The sequence below is a fragment of the Zalophus californianus genome, chromosome 3 (assembly GCF_009762305.2).
Source record: "Zalophus californianus isolate mZalCal1 chromosome 3, mZalCal1.pri.v2, whole genome shotgun sequence".
NCBI classification, from domain to species: Eukaryota; Metazoa; Chordata; class Mammalia; order Carnivora; family Otariidae; genus Zalophus; species Zalophus californianus.
Window position 1 is genome coordinate 147579638 of NC_045597.1, and position 23371 is coordinate 147603008.

At 36.4% G+C, this 23371-nt stretch overlaps 1 protein-coding gene across 6 annotated transcripts in view; it reads left to right on the forward strand.

The window, feature by feature from the left end:
- The window catches only part of FSIP2 (fibrous sheath interacting protein 2), a 103811-nt gene that overhangs the window by 13542 nt on the left and 66898 nt on the right, over positions 1–23371 (forward strand). For 5 of the 6 annotated variants that reach the window (XR_003519251.2, XM_027590452.2, XM_027590454.2 and 2 more), the window contains 5 exons: positions 6330–6419; positions 15955–16067; positions 16872–16914; positions 18106–18212; positions 20251–20314. Coding sequence is in view for 5 of the 6 variants with exons in the window: in XM_027590452.2 (XP_027446253.2) it covers positions 6330–6419; positions 15955–16067; positions 16872–16914; positions 18106–18212; positions 20251–20314 (417 nt within the window). In the remaining variant the exon portion in view is untranslated. The remainder of the gene's footprint in view (positions 1–6329; positions 6420–15954; positions 16068–16871; positions 16915–18105; positions 18213–20250; positions 20315–23371) is intronic. The other variant, XM_027590453.2, reaches the window with a different exon arrangement.

Sequence of the window (23371 nt, forward strand, 5' to 3'; positions counted from 1 at the left end):
ACTGGAGTAAGGTGGTAACTCAGTGTGGTTTTGATTTGAATTTCCCTGATGGCTAATGATGATGAACATTTTCTCATGTGTCCATTAGCCATTTGTATGTCTTCTTTTGAGAAGTGTCTGTTCATGTCTTCTGCCCATTTTTTGACTTGATTATTCGTTTTTTAGGTGCTGAGTTTGAGAAGTTCTTTATAGATCTTGGACATCAGCCCTTTGACTGTAGTGTCATTTGCAAATATCTTCTCTCATTCCGTGGGTAGCCTCTTAGTTTTGTTGACTGTTTCCTTTGCTGTGCAGAAGCTTTTTACCTTGATGAAGTCCCAAAAGTTCATTTATTATTTTGTTTCCCTTGCCTTTGGAGACATGTCTTGAAAGAAGTTGCTGTGGCCGATATTGAAGAGGTTACTGCCTATGCTTTCCTCTAGGATTTTTTATGAATTCCTGTCTCACATTGAGGTCTTTCATCCATTTTGAGTTTAAAATGGTGTTTAAAATACACCATCTTTGTGTATGGTGTGAGAGAATAGTCGAGTTTCATTCTTCTGTATATAACTGTCCAATTTTCCCAGCACCATTTATTGAAGAAACTTTTCCCATTCGATATTTTTTCCTGCTGTGTCAAAGATTAGTTGACCATAGAGTTGAGGGTCCATATCTGGGTCCTCTATTCTGTTCCATTGGTCTATGGGTCTGTTTTTGTGCCAGTACCATGCTGTCTTGGTGATCACGGCTTTGTAATATAGCTTGAAATCAGGCAACATGATGCCCCCAGCTTTGTTTTTCTTTTTCAACATTTCCTTGGTGTATCAGGGTCTTTTCTGGTTCCATACACATTTTAGGATTGTTTGTTCCAGCTCTTTGAAAAATGCCATTGGTATTTTGATCGGGATGGCATTGAAGGTATAGATTGCTCTGGGCAGCATAGACATTTTAACAATGTTTATTCTTCCAATCCATGAGCATGGGATGTTTTTCCATCTTTTTGTGTCTCCTTCAATTTCCTTCATCAGTGTTCTGAAGTTCCTAGAGTATAGATCCTTTACCTCTTGGTTAGGCTTATTCCCAGGTATCTTATGGTTTTTGGTGCTATTGTAAATGGAATAGATTCTCTAATTTCTCTTTCTACAGTTACACTGTTAGTGTATAAGAAAGCAACTGAGTTCTATGCATTGATTTTGTATCCCACCACATTACTGCATTGCTGTATGAGTTCTAGTAATTTTGGTCTTTTGGGTTTTCCACATAAAGTGTCATGTCATCTGTGAAGAGAGAGAGTTTGACTTCTTCTTTGCCAATTTGAATACCTTTTATTTCTTTTTGTTGTCTGATTGCTGTTGCTAGGATTTCTAGTACTATGCTGAACAATAGTGGTGAGAGTGGGCATCCCTGTCATGTTCCCGATCTTAAGGGAAAAACTCTCAGCTTTTCCCCATTGAGAATGATATTCACTGTGGGTTTTTCATAGATGGTTTTTATGAAATTGAGGAATATTCCCTCTATCCCATACTCTGGAGAGTTTTAATCAGGAAAGGATACTGTATTTTCTCAAATGCTTTTTCTGCATCAATTGAGAGGACCATATGCTTCTTCTGTCTCCTCTTATTAATGTGTTCTGTCACATTGATTGATTTGTGAATGTTGAACCACCCTTGCATCCCAAGAATAAATCCCACTTGGTCGTGGTGCATGATCCTTTTAATGTACTAATGGATCCTATTAGCTAGGATTTTGTTGAGAATTTTGGCATCCATCTTCATCAGGGATATCGGTCTGAAATTCCCCTTTTTGATGGGGTCTTGCCTAGTTTGGGAATCAAGGTAATGCTGGCATCATAGAAATAGTGTGGAAGTTTCCCTTCTATTTCTATTTTTTGAAACAGCTTCAGGAGAATAGGTTTATTTCTTCTTTGAATGTTTGGTAGAAATCCCCAGGGAATTGATCAGATCCTGGACTCCTGTTTTTGGGGAGGTTTTTGATCAGTGCTTCAATCTCATTACTGGTTATTGGTCTATTCAGGTTGTCAATTTCTTCCTGTTTCAGTCTTGGTGGTTTATAGGTTTCTAGGAAGGCATCCATTTCTTCCAGGTTGCTTAATTTATTGGCATATAGTTGCTAATAATAATTTCTAATAATTGTTCTGTTTCCTTGGTGATAGTCATGATCTCTCCCCTTTCATTCATAATTTTATTAATTTGGGTCCTTTCTCTTTTCCTTTGGATAAGTCTGGCCAGAGGTTTATTGATCTTTAATTCTTTCAAAGCACCAGCTTCTAGTTTCATTGATCTGCTCTACAGTATTCCTGGTTTCTATTTCATTGATCTCTGTTCTAATCCTAATTATTTCCCTTCTAATGCAGGCTTAAGCATCATTTGTTGTTTTTTCTTTTTTTATTAAGATTTTTTTTTATTTTTTATTTGACAGAGAGAGATGGAGTACAAGCAGGGGGAGTGGCAGGCAGAGGGAGAGGGAGAAGCAGGCTCCCTGTTGAGCAGGGAGCCCTATGTGGGGCTCGATCCCAGGACCCCGGGATCATGACCTGAGCCGAAGGCAGACGTTTAACCATCTGAGCCACCCAGGCGCCCCTTGTTTTTTCTCTAGTTCTTTAAGGTGTAAAGTTATTTGGTGAATTCAGGATTTTTCTTTTCTTTTTTTTTTTTTGAGTGAGGCTTGGATGGCTATGTATTTCCTCCTGAGGACGGCCTTTGCAGTATCCCATAGGGTTTGAACCGATGTGTTTTCATTCTCATTAATTTCCATGAGTTGTTTAAGTTCTTTGATTTCCTGGTTGACTCAAACATTCATAAGCAGAATGGTCTTTAGCTTCCAAGTGTTTGAATTTCTTCCAAATTTTTTCTTGTGATTCAGTTCCAGTTTCAAAGCATTATGGTCTGAGAATATGCAGGGAATAATCTCAATCTTTTGGTATCACTTGAGACCTGATTTGTGACCCAGTATGTGGTCTATTCTGGAGAAAGTTCCAAGTGTGTTTGAGAAGATTGAGTATTCTGTTGCTTTAGGGTTGAATGTTCTGTATATATCTATGAGGTCCATCTGGTCCAGTGTGTCATTCAAAGCTCTTGTTTCTTTGTTGATTTCGGCTTAGATGATCTGTCTATTGCTGAGAGTGGAGTACTGAGGTCTCCTAAAATTAATGTATTATTATCTATATGTCTCTTTATTTTGGTTAACAGTTGGCTTATGTAGTTGTCTGCTCCCATGTTGGGGGCATAGATATTTACAATTGTTAGATCTTCTTGTTGGATAGATCCTTTAAGAATGATATAATGTCCCTCTGTAACTCTTAATACAGTTTTTAGCTTAAAATCTAATTTGTCTGATATAAGAATTGCTATCCCAGCTTTCTTTTGAGGTCCATTCGCATGGAAGATGGATCTCCATCCCTTCACTTTCAGTCTGGATGTATCTTTAGGTTCAAAAGGAGTCTCCTATAGACAGCATATGGCTGGGTCTTGTCTTATTATCCAACGTGCAACCCTGTGCTGTTTTATGGGAGCATTTAGACCGTTCATGTTGAGAGTGATTATTGAAAGATATGAATTTATTGTCATCATGTTGCCTGTGAAGACCTTGTTTTTATAGATTGTCCCTGTAAATTTCTGTTCTATATCAGTCTTGGGGTCTTTCTCCTTTTATAGAACCCCCTTTAATATTTCTTGCAGGGCCAGCTTAGTGGTCACATATTCTTTCAGTTTCTGCTGGTCTTGAAAGCTCTGCATCTCTCCATCCATTCTAAATGACAGCCTTCCTTGGTAAAATATTCTTGGCTGCATGTTCTTCTCATTTAGTACCCTGAATATGTCTTGCCATGCCTTTCTGGCTTGCCACGTCTCTGTGGATAGGTCTGACGTTATTCTAATATTCTTCCCTGTGTACATAAGTAACCTCTTCCCCCTAACTTCCCTTAAAATGGTTTCCTTTGTTCTAAGATTTGCAAGTTTTACTATTACATGCCAGGGCATTGGCCTGTTTTCCTTGCTCTTGGGAGGGGTCCTCTCTGCCTCTAGGACATGAATGCTTGTTTCACTCCCCAGATTAGGGAAGTTCTCAGCTATGATTTGCTCAAATATATCTTCTAGTCCTCCCTCTCTCTCCACCCCTTCCCGGATCCCAGTAATTCTGACATTGGAACATTTCACGGTGTCACTTATTTCTCTCATTCTGTTTTCATGGATTTTAAGCTGTTTCTTCCAGGCCTCCTCATGCTCGTTCTTTTCTATCATTTTTGTCTTCTAGATCACTAATTCGGTCTTCTGCCTTGTTTACCCTAGCTCTTAAAAGAATATTTAGATTAGAATGGATCTCACTGATAGCATTTTTAAGTTCTGCCAGGTCAGCTCTCATTTCTGCCCTTAGAGACTCTGTGTTGCCATTAATCAATTTCTCCATTCTAGCTGTCGTCTTCATAACTGTTACCCTGAAGTCTATTTCTGACATCTTGCTTATATCTATATCCATTTGTAAATCTGAAGCAGAAGTCACAGTCTCTGAGTCCTGCCTATTTTGGGGGTTCTACCTCTTAGTCATTCTGTTGAGGGATGGTTGAGGGAATGTACAGAATCCAAATTATTGGTCACAAGCCAAGCAAGATGCACCTGTTTTATAGGGACCTTAGCATTGCTGGCCTCTTGTTTTGCCAGTCTGTCTTCTAGGGGAGGGGCCTGCCGTGCTGTTACTCAGGCAACCCTGTTTGGGCAGAGTTGCCCTGTCTCCCTGTGGGGGGGGATGGTCTTAGTGAAAACCGGTTTTTTGGGGGCTTTTGTTCTCTAGTGGCTTTCCCTGCTGGCTTTCCATGTCTCTTCTGAGAGAGCAGAAGAGATCGTTTCCAACCTTCTGCTTTGAGCACAGCAATCACAGTCTGTTCTTCAGTGAGCCCTCCAGGCCACAGTGTCTCCATTTCTTTCTGTGCTGCTCAAACCACAGCATCCTGGGTTGTGCACCCCTCAGCAGCATTCCCGGTCCTCGCTGCCAGGTCCAGGCAGGTCTCTGCCCTTTGTGCTTCTAAAACCACCAGCCACCCCCAGTTCACACATGCACCCCTGCAACTCCAGGTTTCAGTCCAGGGGGGCTGCCCTAGAGTCCCTTCCCCACCACTACCAGTCTGCGAGTCTGTGCCCGGTCCCCAGCGTGGGAGGCTTTCACGCTCCAGTGGTGCAGGATCCCTGAGGCTCCCTCCTCTTTCCATTTATCTTCCAATGTCTGCCCGCATAATCATGGCTCCCTGCTTCATACCTCAAAATCAACTGCCAGCGATATTCTGTTTGTAGAGATCCAGATCTATCTTCTTACATCTCAAGCTGATTTCATGGGTGTTCAGAATGATCTGGTAGATATCCAGCTCAATTCAGGGGACTGGTTGGAGTAGTGTCCCCTACTCCTCTGCCGTCTTTTTTTCCCCTCAGAAACCCTTTTTTTTAAAGATTTTATTTATTTATTTGACAGAGAGCGAGAGAGCACAAGTAGGCAGAGCAGCAGGCAGAGGGAGAAGCAGGCTCTCCACTGAGTAGGGAGCTTGATGTGGGGCTTGATCCCAGGACCCTGGGATCATAACCTGAGCTGAAGGCAGACGCTTAACCAACTGAGCCACCCAGGTGCCCCAGAACCCCTCTTTTGAAGAAGATGTAAATGAATTTAATTTATATTATCAAGGTGATGGAAGAATATCTATTTTACAAGTGAAATTGAATTATACTTCCAAGTAACATTGTCATCTTCCACTAAGGAGACATTTTCTAGAGAGACAGGGAGAATGAGAGAGGAAGGGTGAATTTGGTCCAGTGGGGAGATAGATCACTCTCACATTTTATATCTGTAATGAAAACATCTCTAATGAAAGTGTAATTGAGTACACTTGATGTGAGGAGCTTTTGCCCTCCTTAAATGATTAGAAACAGGAAATACAATTACCTGTATCACAAAGGAGGAATATGTATACAGTTGTTTATGCCAGGCTGGGAGGCACATCCAAGAACTACAATAGTCACTGTGGGCTAGTGGGTTTCAAGCCAGTAGCTATGTTGGTATGCATCCCCACAAATAGGAAATGACATGTTACAGTTGGTCTCTGTATAGCTTTCCTCTCTACCAGAAGAAAATTCTGTCCCTCCAAGTGTACCTTTTAACTTGAAGGATAATATTTCAAGAGTAATTGTCTCCCCATTTCACATCTGTCCATTTTTTCCAATGCCTCCCCAAAGTACCACATACAAATTAGCATAAGGCTCACTTCTTCTTGGGCATGAAGAAATAGTTGATCTTGGGTAATTCTGTCATCACTATTATTAAAAATACATGTTTTATTACATTTCTTTAAGCTTATTATCCAAAGAAGAAAAAGAAGACTTATGATAATCAAAACTTAATTTACACTGTTGGTGACCAGACGGCAAGTAAAGGCGCATATGGTAATTGAATATTTTAATAAGAAATACTAAGTAGTAATTTGGGGAAAGACTGAGATAGCATCTTTTGCTTATATGCTTTTAATGCCTTAAATCTTCTGTTTTCAGTTGTCAAATGACTGATTTAGAGCGATGCTTACCAATAATGACACAATCTCTATTGCTTTCAGAATTTGATCTCTAGTTACTGATTTTGTATTCTAAACTTAACATTATGTCATCACTTTAGAAAAATCAAATGAAGAGTCTATTGCTGTTGAAGAAACAGTATACGAAACCCAACAAGTCGCAAAATAGTTTTAATAATGCTCAAAATTATTTTAAGAAAACACTGAAGTGGGTCAGAAATTAACTCCAAAGCCACCGTGAGCCCTATTTATTATTTATCTCATGCTGTGTTACTTGATATTGTCTATTAGGCTCGTTGGATTAAACCAGGAACCGAAATTACAGCATAAAACTCCCCCAAATAATACGCTATCAAAAGTATGAGACTGTTAAAAATTAAACAATATGAATCTCCTCCCACTATCAAGTTTCCAGGGAAAAATTAAAGTATAAAAGTTAAAATTCTTTTGGCCTTATCAGTTCAAATCTAAAGAAAAAAAAGTCCAAAATCTTTCCTCCCTGATGAGGTAATTTGATTAGTCTCATCAAGACTTAGAAACCTGGGAAGTGACAAGGATGCTTTAGTGGAAGCTGTCTTCCACTCTCAGGACCACTGAGGTAGAATTAATTCAACACTAAGCTTCATGGGTCCTATATTTAAAGTTCAAAGACATTTTTTTAAGACACCAGAGTTACTACAACATACAAAATTATGACAACACCAGCCCCCCCCACACTAAATATAGACAATGAAACTAAATTCTCAGTTTCCAAAGCAGTTATTTCACACAGAGTGATCTTCTAAAACTGTAGTGCTTAAAGCAACACAGACTGGTCTTACCGATGACAAAAATTCTAGTGCTATTAGGAGAGTATGGTAGATAGAAAATATTGTTTTCATCCTTACCAGGCTACCAGTCTGTGACAATTGTTCAGGGATCAAACCTATAAATTTAATTAAGCATAGTTGGGAAACATTCCATTAAAAGATGAATTCTGAAACTCTACTGACACCAGTATTGGGGTGAGAGGTCTTCAGTCTAAGAGTGCCTTGTGAATCATTATTTTTTTGTGAATTTTAGAACTATACATCAGCGACATCACCAGTCATTTTATATTATTGGAAGTGCCTCTCTCTCCTAGTCATTGCAATCAAACCTTCTTACTTTTCATCATTGAACCCTGAATATGAACTCTGTACAGTATCACAGCTTTTATAGTCCTATGGGTAATTTGCCCCACATTTTGTAGCCGGCAACTCTCCAATATGAGTTCTGAGCCCCGAATTCCCTGTATTTCTTGCTTCTGATCTTGTGTCTGTTTTCTTATTTCTCTCAAAAAGATCCTGAGGTGTTCACTTTGTTTTTTCAAATTAGCTAAGGCAAAATGGATTTTTTTTTTTTGTATAATTGCATCCAAACACATGGATGGATTTGTGTGATCTCTACCACAATCACACAAGATTCAGTCATTACAATCACAACATCACAAAACTTTCCTTTTGCTGTCATACATTCCTCCCTCCCACTAATAACGCTAGATAACCACTGATTGTTCTTCATCACTATAGTTTTTTTCCCTTTGGAGCATGTCTTAGAAATAGAATCTTACAGTATTTGACATTTTGATAATGTTTTCTTTCATTCAGTGTTCAAAATTTATTTAAGTTATTGCATGCATTGATAGTTTACTCCTTTTGAATCGCTGAGTAGTATTCCATTGTATGTATGCACCAGAATTTGTATGTACATTCATCAGTTGAAGGAAATTTGGGTTATTTCCAGGTTTGGGTGATTATGAATAGAAAAATCAGAAGTATTTATGGTCAGCTTTTTGTATAAATAAGGGATTGTTGAGTCATATGGTAAATGTATGTTCAAGTTTATAAAGAGCTGTCCAACTGCTTTCCAGAATGCCTATAATATTTTGCATTCTCATCAGTAATGCATGAGAGATCCATTTGCTATGCAGCCCTGCTACCATTAGTATTTTCAGCAATTTTTTAAAAAGGTTTTATTTATTTATTTGGCAGACAGAGAGAGCAAGCTCAAGCAGGGGGAGCGGTAGGCAGAGGGAGAAGCAGGCTCCCTGCTGAGCAAGGACCCCGATGCAGGACTCGATCCCAGAACCACAGGATCATGACCCGAGCCAAAAGCAGATGCTTAACTAACTGAGCCATCCACACATCCCAGCAATTTTTTATTTTAATTTTAGTCATTCTAATAGATGTAGTGGTATCTCATCATGATTTTCATTTGCATTTCCTTAATGGCTAATGATGATGACTGTCTTTTCATATGTGTTTGCCTTTTGTAAATCCTGCTTGGTAAAGTATCTGTTGAAGCTTTTTGCTCATTTTTAATTGGTCGGTTTTCTTACTGTTGAGTTTAAGAAGTTATTTATACATTATGAATATAAGTCTTCTTCAGATATGTGATTTGCAAATATTTTCTCTCAGTCTGTGTTTTACCTTTTCATTTTCTGTTCCATTGATCAATTTATGTGTCTATCTCTTTCCAATTCTGCACTATGTTAATTATTGTAGCTTTTTACTGTCTTAAATTCAGGTAGTATAATTCTACTAACTATTTTTTCCCTTAAAATTTAAGGACTATTTTAATTAATTTGCCTTTTGCATATAAATTTTATGATCAGCTTGTCTACAAAAATTACCCTGGGATTTTTTAATGAAGTACATTAAATCAATCTATAGATCATTTTGAGGAGAAAAGAAATATTCACAGGTCTTGGTCTTCCAATCCATAAACATAGTAACTCTTTCTGTTTATTTAGGTTGTACTTGATTTCTGTCATGTTTTTATAGTCTTCAGCATAGAGATCTTGTATATGTTGTGTTATATTTATACATAAGTACTTCATTTCTTTTGTACTATTATACATGACATTTTTAAAATTTGTTTTCCAGTTGTCCATAACTTCTTTTAAAATTTATTTATTTATTTTTGAGAGAGAGTGCACAAGTCAGGGGAGGGGCAGAGGGAGAGGGAGGGAGAGAATCCCCAAGCAGACTCCCTGCTGAGTGCTGAGACAGATGTGGAGCTTGATCTCACCACCCTGAGATCATGACCTGAGCCAAAATCAGAAGTAGGACACTCAACTGACTGAGCCACCCAAGCACCCCTGTCCATGACTGTTGTTTTACTATGTCTCCTTGTACAGATTTTTTTTTTTTAGGGTTGTTCCAGCTAACAATGTACTAAGCTTTTCACAATCAACTATGAATAAATATTTAACCCTTTAAGTGGAATGTGAAAATTTCGCCACTATATATGACTCCTTATCCCTCTTCCCTTTGTTATAGTTGTCCTACATCAAACATCCACTCAGAGAATGTAATAAGTTTTATTTTGAATAACTAAATAGAAGACTGGCCTATTATATTCACTCAAATAGTTGCCATTTTGAATGCCCTTTAATTTCTGATATCCCAGGTTTTGTTCCAATATCATTTTTTTAGTCTATAGAACCTCCCTTAGAATCTCTTTTAGAACAGATTTTCTGGCACTGAATCATATTAATTTCCCTTCCTCTAAGAATGTCTTTACTTTACCTTCATTCCTGAATGATAGTGTTTTCATTTGATATAGAATTGTAAGTTGACGTTTTTTTTTTCCCCCGAACTTGAAAACTATTGTTCCATTTCATTGTGTTTCCATGGTTCAGATGAGATATGAGCCATATTTGAATTGTTGATCCTCTATAAGTAAGGTGACATTTTTCTCTGGTTGTTAAGATTTTTGGGGGTGGGAAATAGTTTTTAGCAGCCTGATTTTGATATGTCTTGGTGTGGATTTCTTTCTTTCTTTCTTCCTTTTTTTTTCTGTTTTAAGGTTCACTGAATTTCCTTAAGCTGTAAGTTTATATCTTTTGCCAAATTTCTTTAAAGCAGATTTCCTTCTCCCACAGAAAGAAATACTGTTCAAATCTGGTGACTGTCGTAACCATTATTTTAAAATATATTTACTACATGAGTGTATACCCTTAAACTACATATACACATATAGACATAGATACCATTAAAATATTTTAATGTAACTTATATACTGTTGTATCCAGTCTTATGTGACTTGTTTTTTACACTCAGCATTATATTTTAGAAGTTTTATCTCTGTGCTGCCTGACATTTTATTTCATTTCACTACTGATCTCATCCCATTGTGTGAATATAACACAATTTATACATTTGTTTTTCTGCTGAGGGAAGTATTTGTTATTTGAACAATATCGCACTGAACATTCATATATATATATATATATAAAATCTCATGGTACTCACAGAGAGGAGATTCTCTCGGGGTTATATGCCTAGATATGGGATTTCTGGGTCATGTTTCCTCTTCTGAGAAGTTATCTTTTCAAATCTCTTGTCCATTTTCCTACTGGGTTTTCTTTTTCTTGTGGATTTGAAAGATATTTAAAGCCATCCTAGACATCTATTATATACATATATATATATATAGTATAAATAACTTCTTTTAATTTGTAATTTTTTTCTATTCTTTCCTTCTAGCTTTTGATGACAGAAGTTCTGAATTCAATATGACTGATGTTAATTTTTTGTTTATTTACAGCAAATATTTCCAGTTTTGTTAATGGTTTTTTTAGCTTTTCTTATTAAACATTTCAAAAATAAGTAAAAACCAGAAGTACCCTTAATGTGCTTATCATTCAACTTCAACAACAACTCATGAATAATTTTGCTTTGTCTATGCCCTCAACCTCTCTCTGCTGCCTTGTTGTTCCAAAGCGCATCCCATTAATATGAAAATAGGTACCTAAAAGATAAGGATTTTTTAAATGTGTACCAACCATACCATTATTACATGGCACAAATAATCCTTTAATGTAATAAAATAAATCCCTATTCAACTTTCCAATGATCTCATAAATGTCACAAAAATATTTTGATGTTAGTTTGAATCTATATTGACACGCATTACAATAATTTGTTATGTCTCCCGAATCTTAATCTAATAGGTTCTTCTTCCATATACCTTTCTCCCTCCCTCCCTCCCTCCCTGCCTCCTTTAATTAATTGCTTATTTGTTGAAGAAACTGAGTTGCTTGTCCTGTTGAGTTCCTCACAGACTGGACTTTTGCTGATTGTATCTGTATGTAAATAATGTATATCATTTCTTCTGTATTTCCTGTAAAGTATTAGTTAGATCTGTACACTTTCAGGGTTTTTTGTTTTTGTTTTTGTTTTTGTTTTTTATTGAGGTATAACTGACATGGAACATTATCTTAGTTTCAGGTATACAACATAATGGTTTGATATTTGTATACACTGCAAAATGATCCCACAATAAGTCTAGTTTCCCTGTCACAGTATAATGTTACATAATATGCAATACAATACTGTTGACTGTAGTCCCTGTGCTGTATATTACATTCCCATGACGTGCCTATCTTGTGACTGGACATTTGTACATCCTGATCCACTTCTCCTGTTCCTCACCCCAACCCTGCCCCGTCTGTCAACCACCAATCGGCTCTTTGCGTCTATGAGTTTGGTTTCCTTTATCTGTTTTATTTTTTAGATTCCACATATAAGTGAAATTCCATGGTATTTGTCTTTCTCTGATTTGTTTCACTTTGCATAATACCTTTGCAAATATATAAAATCGTGTCATTCACAAATAGTGACAGTTTTACTTCTTCCTTTCCAATTTGGATTCCTGTTGTTTCTCTTTTTTTGCCTAACTGGCATCCTGGTAGGTCCCTTAAGCTACCTATAGGTCCTTTAACCTATTTTTTTGACTTTTTTTTTTCTTTTTGCTGCTCTGTTTGGGTGAGTTCCACTGCCTTGTATTCCAGATCACTAGCCCTTCCTTCTGTTTCGTCCAGTCTGTGGTTGAACCCCTCTAGTGTCTTTTTCATTTCAGTTATTGTATTCTTCAGCCCTATGACTTACGTTTGGCATTTTCTTGTATTTTCTCTCTCTTTGTTGATCTCTCTGTGTTCATCAATTCTTCTCTCAAGATCCATGAGCATCTTTATGACTGTTATTTTAAACTATCAGGCAAACTACTTATCTTTTGTTTATTAAAGTTTTCTTTGGGGGCTTTTCTTGTTCTTTAATTTGGAACACATTCCTCCATTTCCTAATTTTGCTGGATTCTTTGCTTCTATGTATGAGGCAAAACATCTCTCTCTCCCAGTCTTAAGGGAGTGGTCAAAAGAAGACTGGGGGTGTGTTTCACCCGTTGTCTGTGCAGCATCCTGCCAAGAACTGTCTCTCTGATTGCTTCAGTCCCCTGGGGCCCCAAAATGCAGGGCCCCTTGGCCACCAGAGACAGGCATTCAAAGGGTATCTCCTGTGAACTATGTGTACTGGCTAGCTTTGGCAGGGCCACAGGGGGGTGTTGGGGCAGGCAAGCCCACCCACTGGCTTTAGTGGGGCAGGGCCCCAGGAGCAGCGCTAACAGGGTAAAGAGAGTAAAAACTGGCATCTGGCATCGCCAGCACTTAGCAAGGTAAGAGAGTGTAAAAATGGCACCAACCAGCACCTCTTTCCCTGGAGAGAGTTGGAACAAACCTCTGCCCATCCAGCAGATGCTTTAAGAATAGCCAGTGGATCTCCTTCATGTATGGTCTAAGTGCTTTTCAGCCTGCTGCTTTTGTGCTGGGTCTCAGGATAAGTAGTCTGTGCACAAGCCCTGTAGGAACAGAGTTTCAGTTTCCCAATGCCCTTTGAATCTCCTAGACATAAGCCATGTTGATTTTTAAAGCCAAATGTTTGGGGGCTCATCTTTCCAGTGCAGGTCCCAAGGGTTAGGGGGATCAAACTCAGGGATGTGCTCCATATTTGTGAAATCCCTCTAACTGGTGGGTTGCTGCACTGGGGGTGGGGTTTTCAGTTAGACCATGCCTCTGCCTCTCCTCTCAACCAGATGTGGCCTTTTTATCTCTCCTTTTCAGAGAGAGTTGTTGTAGATGTAGCTGGAGATTTAGTGTGTCCAAAGGAGGAGGTGAGGTCAGGGTCTTCTTACGCTGTCATTTTGCAGGTTCAGTTTCTCTAACAAGACTGATTCATAGATGGTTGTTTGTCCTTCCCTCAGGTGGAATATAATATCTCCTTTTCTTTCTATTTGTAATGTTAGCAGCCATTTATGTTCAAGGCCTAGATCCATGAATTAATTACAGGTTGCAAAGTTGGGATATTTTAATTCTATCATTCCTTCTTCATAGATTAACTGTAATACTTGTATAAAATAAACTTCCTCTTAACTACTGTTTGGTTACAGTGTGGTACAGGATACTTCTGAAAAGCAGACTGATGCTTAATATTTTACCATTATTTATCAGTTTTCAAAATAGTAAATTGTTTCAGTAGCATCCTCCAACAGTAAGCAACTAGTTTTGTTTTGTGTCATTATGAATCTATAGATTTAAATAAATTCAATGTGCTTCAATACAGTTCTGTTACCATGTTTATTAATGCTGAAATTTTGATAGCTTTGGCCAGTGGAATCTCCTTTTAGGATAATTCTTGAGTCCTTTGTGACATAACCCTAATGATTTTTGATAGCTTCCTTGTTGTCTGGGAAGACAGGCTTGTTCAAGCTTATCTTGTACACAATCAGTTGCTTCAGCATCATTGAGTTTTACTGGAATTTTTGCAAAGATAAAGTGAACATATATAGATGATAGATATACAGACAGACCTATTTGTGGAAAGTCTCCTGTTTTATTTATCTATTTGTTTTTATGTGAATACAATGTTCTCTTAATTACTGTAGCTTTATAATAAGTCTTGAAATTTGGCAGTTTGAGTTCTCTAACATTCGTGGTTCTTCTAGGCTGACTTGCTTATCACAGGGCCTTTATATCTCCATATAAATTTTAGAATGAGCTTTCTAGTTTCTACAACATAGTCTGCTGGGATTTACTTGGACTCACTTTTCATTTCCTTTTTCTTGCTGGCTAGCACCTCCAGGATAGTGTTGAATAAAATGGTGATTGTGTACATCTTAATCTTGTTCCAAAAACTTAAGGGAAAGTGATCAATATAAATTAGAGTATCAGCTCTAGAGATTTGAAGATAGCTTTTATCAGAGGAAGGACACATCCTCATATTCTTAGTCCACAAAGAGGTTTTATCATGAATGGATATTGAACTTTATCATATTTTCCCCTGCATCTTTCAGATAATCATCTAAATTTTCTTTTTTCTTTTAATGTTGTGAATCACTTTGACTTATTTTTAATGTTAAATGTTAAACCAGTCCTGCATTCTAGGGATTAACCTTACTCATTCATTATGCATTATCTTTATCTTATATTGTTGGATTCAATTTATTTTATTTATAATTTTTGTATCTTTGTTAGTGGGGGGATGTTGATGGAGGTTTTCTTTTCTTGTAATGTCTTTTAATGATTTTGGTATCAAAGGGATCTTAATCTCAAAGTATGAGTTGAGAGAGAAGTTCATTCCTCTTCAATTTTCTGGAAGACTTTGTATGGAATTTGTGTGATTTCTTCCTTAAATATCAGATATAATTCAGAAATGAAGTCATTTGAGCCTGGAGCTTTCTTTCTGGACATGTTTTTAACATATTCAATTTCTTTAATAGATATGTAGTTCTTCATATCAGCTATTCATGAATGAGATTAGTTTGTGTTTTTCAAGGAATTTGTCATTTGTATATAAGATTTTAAACTTAACTGCCATCCATTTTTCATAATATTCCTTTGTTATTATTTTTAGTATTATCTATAGACTTTCATCATGCTATTATCTCTAATTTTCCTGATGCTGAAAATTTGTGTCTTCTCTTTTTCCTGGTCAGTCTGGCTTATCACTTTTATTGAAGTTTTCAAATAATCAGCTATTAGGTTGATTATTTTCTTTCTTTTTTCTATTTCTTTGATTTTCACTTTGATCTTTACTATTTTCTTTCTTCTGCTTACTAAATGTGGACAAGGATTGAAAGAATTGAAACTCTGATGCACTGCTGAATGGTATGTAAAAGGTATAGCCATTTTGGAAAACAGTGTGGTGTTTCTTAAAAGTTAAACCTATACCTACCATATGATCCAGTCATTCCACTACTAGGTATTTACCCATTAGAAATGAAAACTCATGTCCACACAGTGACTTGTCCATGAAAGCTCATAAAGGTTTATTTGTGAGAGGCCAAAATGGAAACAATTCCAACAGTAAGTAAGTAGATAAAAAACTGTGGTGTATCCATATAATAAAACACTTCTCAGGGGATGAAAAAAAATTTAATGGTATTGGAAAAGTTATTTTGATTGCAGTGGTAGCTTCAGAGTTGTAGACATATTTTAAAATTGAAAAAAATATATTCAATTTAAATAAGTATAGTTTGTTGTATTTCAATTACCCTTCAATAGGTTGTTAAAAATAAAACAACTATGGTGTTCCTCTCTCATTTACTTTTAGGACCTGCAGCAAATGTTATTTATCAATCTTTAAGTAGTTCAAAGACTGTTGTCAAAAAACCAACAACTTCAGCTGGCCAGTCAGAAGTGCAAGTTAATGGTACTGAACAAAAGGTATAAAATTCGGTCTTCAAACTTTTGAATGGTGATTTTTTTATCTAGTTAATTTTTGACTTCTATATCCTATCTCCTTCACTAGCATAATACTGATTGGCTACGAATATTAGGGTCTATTCATGAGGCCAGATCTTTCCTTCAGAGTATTGAGTCACTATGTAATTTAGCAGAAACTAATCCAAACATTTATCAATTGCAATAATAATAGCTAAAATTTATTGAACATCTATTGTTGGCCAAGCCCTGTGCGGAACCAGAAGGAAGGGAAATGAGGAAATTGGGACACATAAGATAAAAAGATGAATAAAACATAATCACTCCCCTTGAGGACCCATTGCCTGATGGGACAGACAGACACAGAAAAATGATACCACAATGAAATGATGTTCTCAAAATCAAAATAAAATTTTGATCAAAATTTTGAGAAATGTGTTTGCCTAGCTGTAAGCTGGATTGGAATGGGTTATATTTATTTCCCTTAAACAGACTGAATGACTCTAAACTTTTAGAACCAACCATTGAATGGATTACTATGCCTTTAAACAAAATATGGAATAGTAGAAAAGGAACAACGGTACATTGCTACATACTGAACTCAATTTTAAACTAATTAAATTTGAGATCCCTATAGAAGATATCCTAGAAGGTTGTTAATATATATTTTCCCTGAGACAATTTTCATGGGAAAGTTAGGGGATAAATGGGGGAAAGTTTTTATACATTTCGTTGACTGATAGAGGCAAAATTTCTTTTAGAAGTACAGTTGCTAATGAATGTTTTTCTCCTTAATGTACCATATAGAAAGATGGAGTAACTAGAAAATCAAGTGCTTTTGATGATAGAGGTAAGAAAGTGAAAAACAGTCAAACTTGTTATTTTGTTAAATTCATAATCATAGTTTTATCATATAGTTTTTGAAGTTGTTTTACTTGATTATAAAAACCAGTTATTTTGGAAAGTAAAGTATGGTATAAAATTGTTTATGAATATAGATATTATAATTGGCTCATATATTTCAGTGATTGCTTGATGAGTATGACTTTTGAATTTTACGAAGTGTGGAAAAGTTAGGGTCCCTGCTGTGGCTGTTTATAGTGCTACAGCACATTACTGATAAACTGGGATTCAGTAAGGTACAGTACAGAGAACTGTCTCCAGGACGATCCCCATACTCCACTGCCATCAGTTCTTCCATAGATAATACATCATATTTCCCATCTCCCCTTCAGTGGACTACACATTAGCTAAATTTTTCTGTGCCTTGTTAGATTTCTGGAAGTCACTAAAAATACTTCCATGCATAGCCTACATATATATACAGAAAATATTGGACACCTACATCCAGTGGCCAATGATCACCTCAAGTTCAATAGAATATCAAACTCATCATCTTCCTGATCTTTCTTGTTTTCATCCAGACACAAAATGTGAGTTATCTTTGACTCTTCTTTTTTGTATTTGTGTCCCGAAGTTGCCACTTTCTGTCTAATCTACCTCAATTTCTTTTGCCCTTTCCTATTTTTTCATTCCCACAGCGTCAACCCTTGTTTCCTTCATCCTTGACTATTTCAGTAATCTTCCTGCATTCTCTTCCTCCTCTTTTTAATCCACCATAAATTTTACTGTGAAAGCATTCTTCCTAAAACACAGCTTTGGTTATTCCCCTATCCAAGAAGTGAGTTGGTCTTCCATTGCAGACTGAATGAAATGAAAACAATTCTGGCAATGGTCTGTGTTTAATTATAGGAATTAAGCTGGCATAATATTAAATAAATTAGGATTAGAGGTTAAGGATTTCAGACTTGTCTCCAAAGGCAGTGGTGAAAACCACTGGAAATTTGTAGCCAGTGAACATTTACAAAGGTCATGTTATTCTTGGAGATACTTCCTTAACTCAAATATATCCCTAATTGTGGTAATTCAGTGATTGTGGCAGCTCAGCAGAGAGAGCATTGGATCAAATATATTCATTAGCATTCACCCTTCTCCAGAAATATGATCTTCTCATATGTAAAATTATCTCTTCTTTCTCTAGGAGCTGTAAACATCTCAGTTCAAAATTCAGTTATTTCACCTCAAACTTCACCCACAAGAAATTGTCCAAGATCTTCACAGTCTTATTTGGATCCTTCAAAAGATGAGGTATATAATATTTCTTTTGCTCCAACTGCAAGTAGAATAAATGAGATACAATCTTATGATCAGCATTGGTATAAAAATTTTCATTCATGAAGTGACCATTCCAAACTGCTTCACTCCCTGAAATTAGTCATATCATAATAAAATTTTAATAGTCCTAGGATAATCTTTCTAAATATAGGCTACAACACTGTAGTTCACAGTACATACCTGTAGCCTTCAGAGGAAGTATTAATTTGGCCTTTGATTGGGCTTTGACTAGTACTGATGGACTGTTCAGAGACAGTCATGCTATCTGTCCTCTTGGCTCTTGACCAGCCATCAGCTTTCTGCTATTGGAAAGTTACCAGCAAAGATTCAGGGTATGTCTTCTGATATAAATTAGATTTTTTTTTTCCTGTGAGTTGCCTACTTATTATAGATAGGAGTCAAAACCACATCATCCATTCCATTAGTAACACAGTGTTAACTGTTCAACTGTGCTAAAGAGTTAACATGATTTGAAAATGGTAATTTATTAAGTTCTTTCCAAATGAATTCTACTTGATTAGGGGAGGAAGTGGCATCATTTTCTGTTTCTTCTAATACATAATAATTGACAGACTGCGTAGTGCAGTTTTATTATAAACATTTTACAGTTCAGTGTTCTACTATGTCATTTCCCATTTTATGTATGCTAAGAGTCAAAAAAAATTTCTTACCAACTTCAATATTTAAATCCTCATATTGCCCAACAGATTGCAAAAGCTATGTCCTTTACTAAAAAACAAACAAAAAACTCCTGTAAAAACAGTACCTAAGTTTTATTACTGACTTCTTTTGGTTAATGTGTGTATTATTAAATTTGCCACCTATCTTGATCTCAAATGAGTATCAAATGTCCACAAATTCCTAATTTATTATGAGAAATAGCATGGCCATTTTATTATACTAAGTAGTACACTCTGCTTCCAACATGTGCACAGCCTACCACTGTCAGAAAATGTATTTCTAGGGGCCTGTGTTCAGCTCTCAGACCTGGGGGGCAAAAAAAAAGCCTACTTATTTCACTGGATTTACCTCGCTGAACATACTGAGTTCTTGAACAAGTCTAGAGAACCACATCCCTCTGTATTCAGAGAATCTGTTCTCTGCTCCAGCTCTACTTGAACTTTTCTCCTATTGTAGCTTTGTTAAAAAACACAGCTATTCTTTTGTCCCACTGAGTTGATTAGCTTACTTACTAAACAGTGCATTCCACAGATAGTTAATTTTAGGATGCCAGTGAATACTACTGTGTAGGAAAGGGTTAACATAGCAGGCTTGAGACTGTTGTCAAGGTTGCCCTTTGGCTAGCGTTGGGGAAGTTAGCTCTTCTAACAGTCCCTAAGTGATAGGGAACTTTCCTGAGCTGAATGGATGGTGCACTATATTAATAGCAAATAATGTGATTTTTGCTGAACATCTGACTTCTTATTAGGAGGTTAGAATTTTGATATGTACTAAGGCAGAGGGCATCCTTATGACCAGCCTTCAATAAAGACTTTGAGTGCTGAGTTTCTAATGGGTTTCTCTGGGCAGAAACACTGTACATGTTACTGCATTTTTTTTTTTTTTTTTTTTTTTTTTTACTTGCTGGAGAAGAGAGCATGCTTAAGTGTGTCCTCTCACAGGAGGAGAGAGCATAAGAAAAACTATGCATGGATTTTTCCAGACTCAGCCTGTGTCTTTTCCCCTTCTTTATCCTACAGTGTATCCTTTTACTGTAATAAATCTTAGATGCGAGTACAACTATATTCTGAGTCCCATGAACCTTAGCAAATCACCAAATGTGTGGGCGGTCTTGTGGACCTCCCATGATACAACTGTGAACTTTTAAATTCTGTAAATAGATTTAACATAAACATCACAAAATGTGTGCATTTCTTAAAAGCTGACATTTAAGAGAAGCTCTCAAAATCTTAATTTTTTGTATTTTAAATATATAAGTAATAGTTGATGTTCAAATCTTGGAGGAAAAAAATCCTTTGAGGATGTTTGTTTTGTTGTTTGGATTATGTAGAAGGAGATAAATGCTGATTGGAAGGAAAGATCAAACAAGAGACCAAGTTACTTCTGTGAATCAGGTAAACATCAGTAACAGCTATTGAGTAAGTTATGCAATCTCTTAATTCACTTTTTCTACTAACATTTATTGAGCTCCTGCTTCATGCCTAGTATGGTGCTAAATATTCCTTGAATGTTTGGTACAAATCACCAGCAAAATATTTAACCTGGTCCCAGATCTCTTAGTGAGAAAAAATTTAAAACTACAGATTCAGTTAGATTTGAAACTATGTATTTTCTGTTTCTTTTTGAGTTTGTTTTCACAAGTTACACTTTTCTTGTAAATTTATTCATCTAAATTTTCAAATTTCTTGGCATCAAGTAATCATATATCCTATCCACATGGATCAGATTATCAGAAGGCAGTATGGCATAACAGGTAGGAACATATATTCTGGCAAGACTACTTAAATTGAATCCACACTCCAACATTAAAATTTATGTCTGGCCAAGTTATTTAATTTCTCTGTTCTTTGGCTTTTCCAACTATAAAATGAGAATATTACCTAACCCAAATTCACTGCCCATCTCTGGAAAGGCCAATCAAGAGATGAGTTTTGATTGGAAAGGAATTTGAACTTTATTCAGGAGGACTGAAATCTGGAGAGAGGCAGACTCTTGTCTGAGGTTTCTGCCTGGCCACAAGATTTTTAAAGGGGTTTAATCAGTTAAGGGAGTACAGTAGTCTGTGACATTTTTTTATTACCTGCAGACTCAATGATATCAGCTAAAGTTATCTCGGAGCTCAGAAGTTGTGCAAGAAGTTCTAGTTCTTTTGTGTCCAGGGTGGGGGTTGTGCAAGAAGGTCTGGTTCCTTGGTACCCAGGGGTTGTAGAAGACTACTCTGTTTGTTCTGCAAAGGAAGGCAAAGTCTACAGATGCACAAAGGGAGGTCAGTAAATTCATAGTGTGACCTTAAAAAGAAAAACATTTTTCTAAAAGATTGTTGGACTAATCAGAGTCCAGGTGGCTTCACAAAGGTATCTGGCCTCTGTGGTCTGGGAATGTTCTGGTCCTTCATTCCCCAAGGCCAGTGGTCTGCAGATCTCAAAGGAAGTAAATTAGTTCTGTTACAGATCAAGAACCTTAGGTCAGTAAGCAAGGAGTGTGTTAACTCCTTTAAGATTCGTTTGAGTGCTGTTACATAAACAGTAATAGTACATCATTCATACGATTCCTATGGCAATTCAATAAGTTAATATTTATAAATTGCTTAGAATAGTGTGTGGCACTTAACTGGTGATATGTAAGAGATTTTGAAATGTACTGTAAAACTTAATGTGCAATATTTTCATTTTTAAAAAATCATATCTAAATTCCAATTTTGTTATTTTGTATTTATAGATTAGTTTTAAAATTTCAAGTATATTGGATTTCTAGTTTCCTTTTTGTTATTGATTTCCAATTTAATTGCTTTGTGGACTGACAGCATGGCCTTTATGATACCAGATTTTTGAAATATCTGCAAAATTGCCTTATTGGCTTAGCACACATGATCAATTTTGTACATGTTCTGTGTGGTTAAAAATAATAAATATTATTTGGTGGTGCCATGTTCTAAATATTTCCATTCAATCAAGATGTTGAATTGTGTAGTTCAAATATCCTATATACGTTTATTTACTCTGTTCTAAAAATCATTGGGAATGATTAGTTATCAACTCCATGTAGTTCTGTCCATTTTTACTTTTTATTTCTTGGTCTGGGTTACTCGGCCCATCCAGGACTATCATGGTGAATTGAGGGCTTTTTAATTTTTTTATTTAAATTTCAGTTAGTTAACATGCAGTGTAATATTAGTTTCGGGTGTAAAATTGAGGTTTTTATTATTATTTATGGATCTTTATCATAAGTGATGCTTTTTGTCTCAAATTTAGTAGGTCCGACACTAATATAGTTATATCAGTTTTGTGTCTTAGCATCTTTTTATGTATAGATATGGCTTTTGTAAGCACTCTACACCTGCATCATCTTGTTTTATTTTTATTGAGTCTTGGAATTTGACTACTAATTGAATTTAAGCCATTTACATTTATGTTAATTAAAACCTTGGAATATTTCTAATGCCTTATTGGTGCTTTTGCTTTGTTCTGCTTTTTTATATTTCCCATCAATTTCTCCTTTCTTGCTTTCTTTCAGAGTATTAAGCTTATTTTTTTATTATGTTAGTCACCATACAGTACATCATTACTTTTTGATGTAGTGTTCCATGATTCATTATTTGCATATAACACCCAGTGTTAATTTCAACATGTGACTTCCTTAATACCCATCACCGGGCTACCCTATCCTCCCAACACCCTCCCCTCTGGAACCCTCAGTTTGTTTCCCAGAGCCCATAGTCTCTCATGGTTCGTCTCCCCCTATGACTGTCCCTCCTTCAGTTTTCCCTTCCTTCTCCTAATGTCCTCCCTGCTATTCCTTATGTTCCACAAATAAGTGAAACCATATGATAATTGTCTTTCTCTGCTTGACTTATTTCACTTAGCATAATCTCCTCCAGTGCACCATGTCAATGCAAATGGTGGGTATTCATCCTTTCTGATGGCTGAGTAATATTCCATTGTATATATGAACCACATCTTTATCCATTCAGGGCCTCTCGGGGCCTCTTGGCTCCTTCTGCAGTTTGGCTATCGTGGACATTGCTGCTATGAATATGGGGGTGCACGTACCCCTTCGAATCCCTACATTTGTATCTTTGTGGTAAATACCCAGTAGTGCAATTGCTGGATCGTATGGTGGCTCTATTTTCAACTGTTTGAGGAACCTCCATACTGTTTTCCAGAGTGGCTGCACCAACTTCCATTCCCACCAACAGTGTAGGAGGGTTCCCCTTTCTCCACATCCCCACCAACATCTGTCATTTCCTGACTTGTTAATTTTAGCCATTCTGACTGGTGTGAGGTGGTATCTCATTGAGGTTTTGATTTGAATTTCCCTGATGGCTAATGATGATGAACATTTTTTTATGTGTCTATTACCCATTTGTATGTCTTGTTTTGAGAAGTGTCTGTTCATGTCTTCTGCCCAGTTTTTTACTTGATTATTTGTTTTTTGGGTGTTGAGTTTGAGAA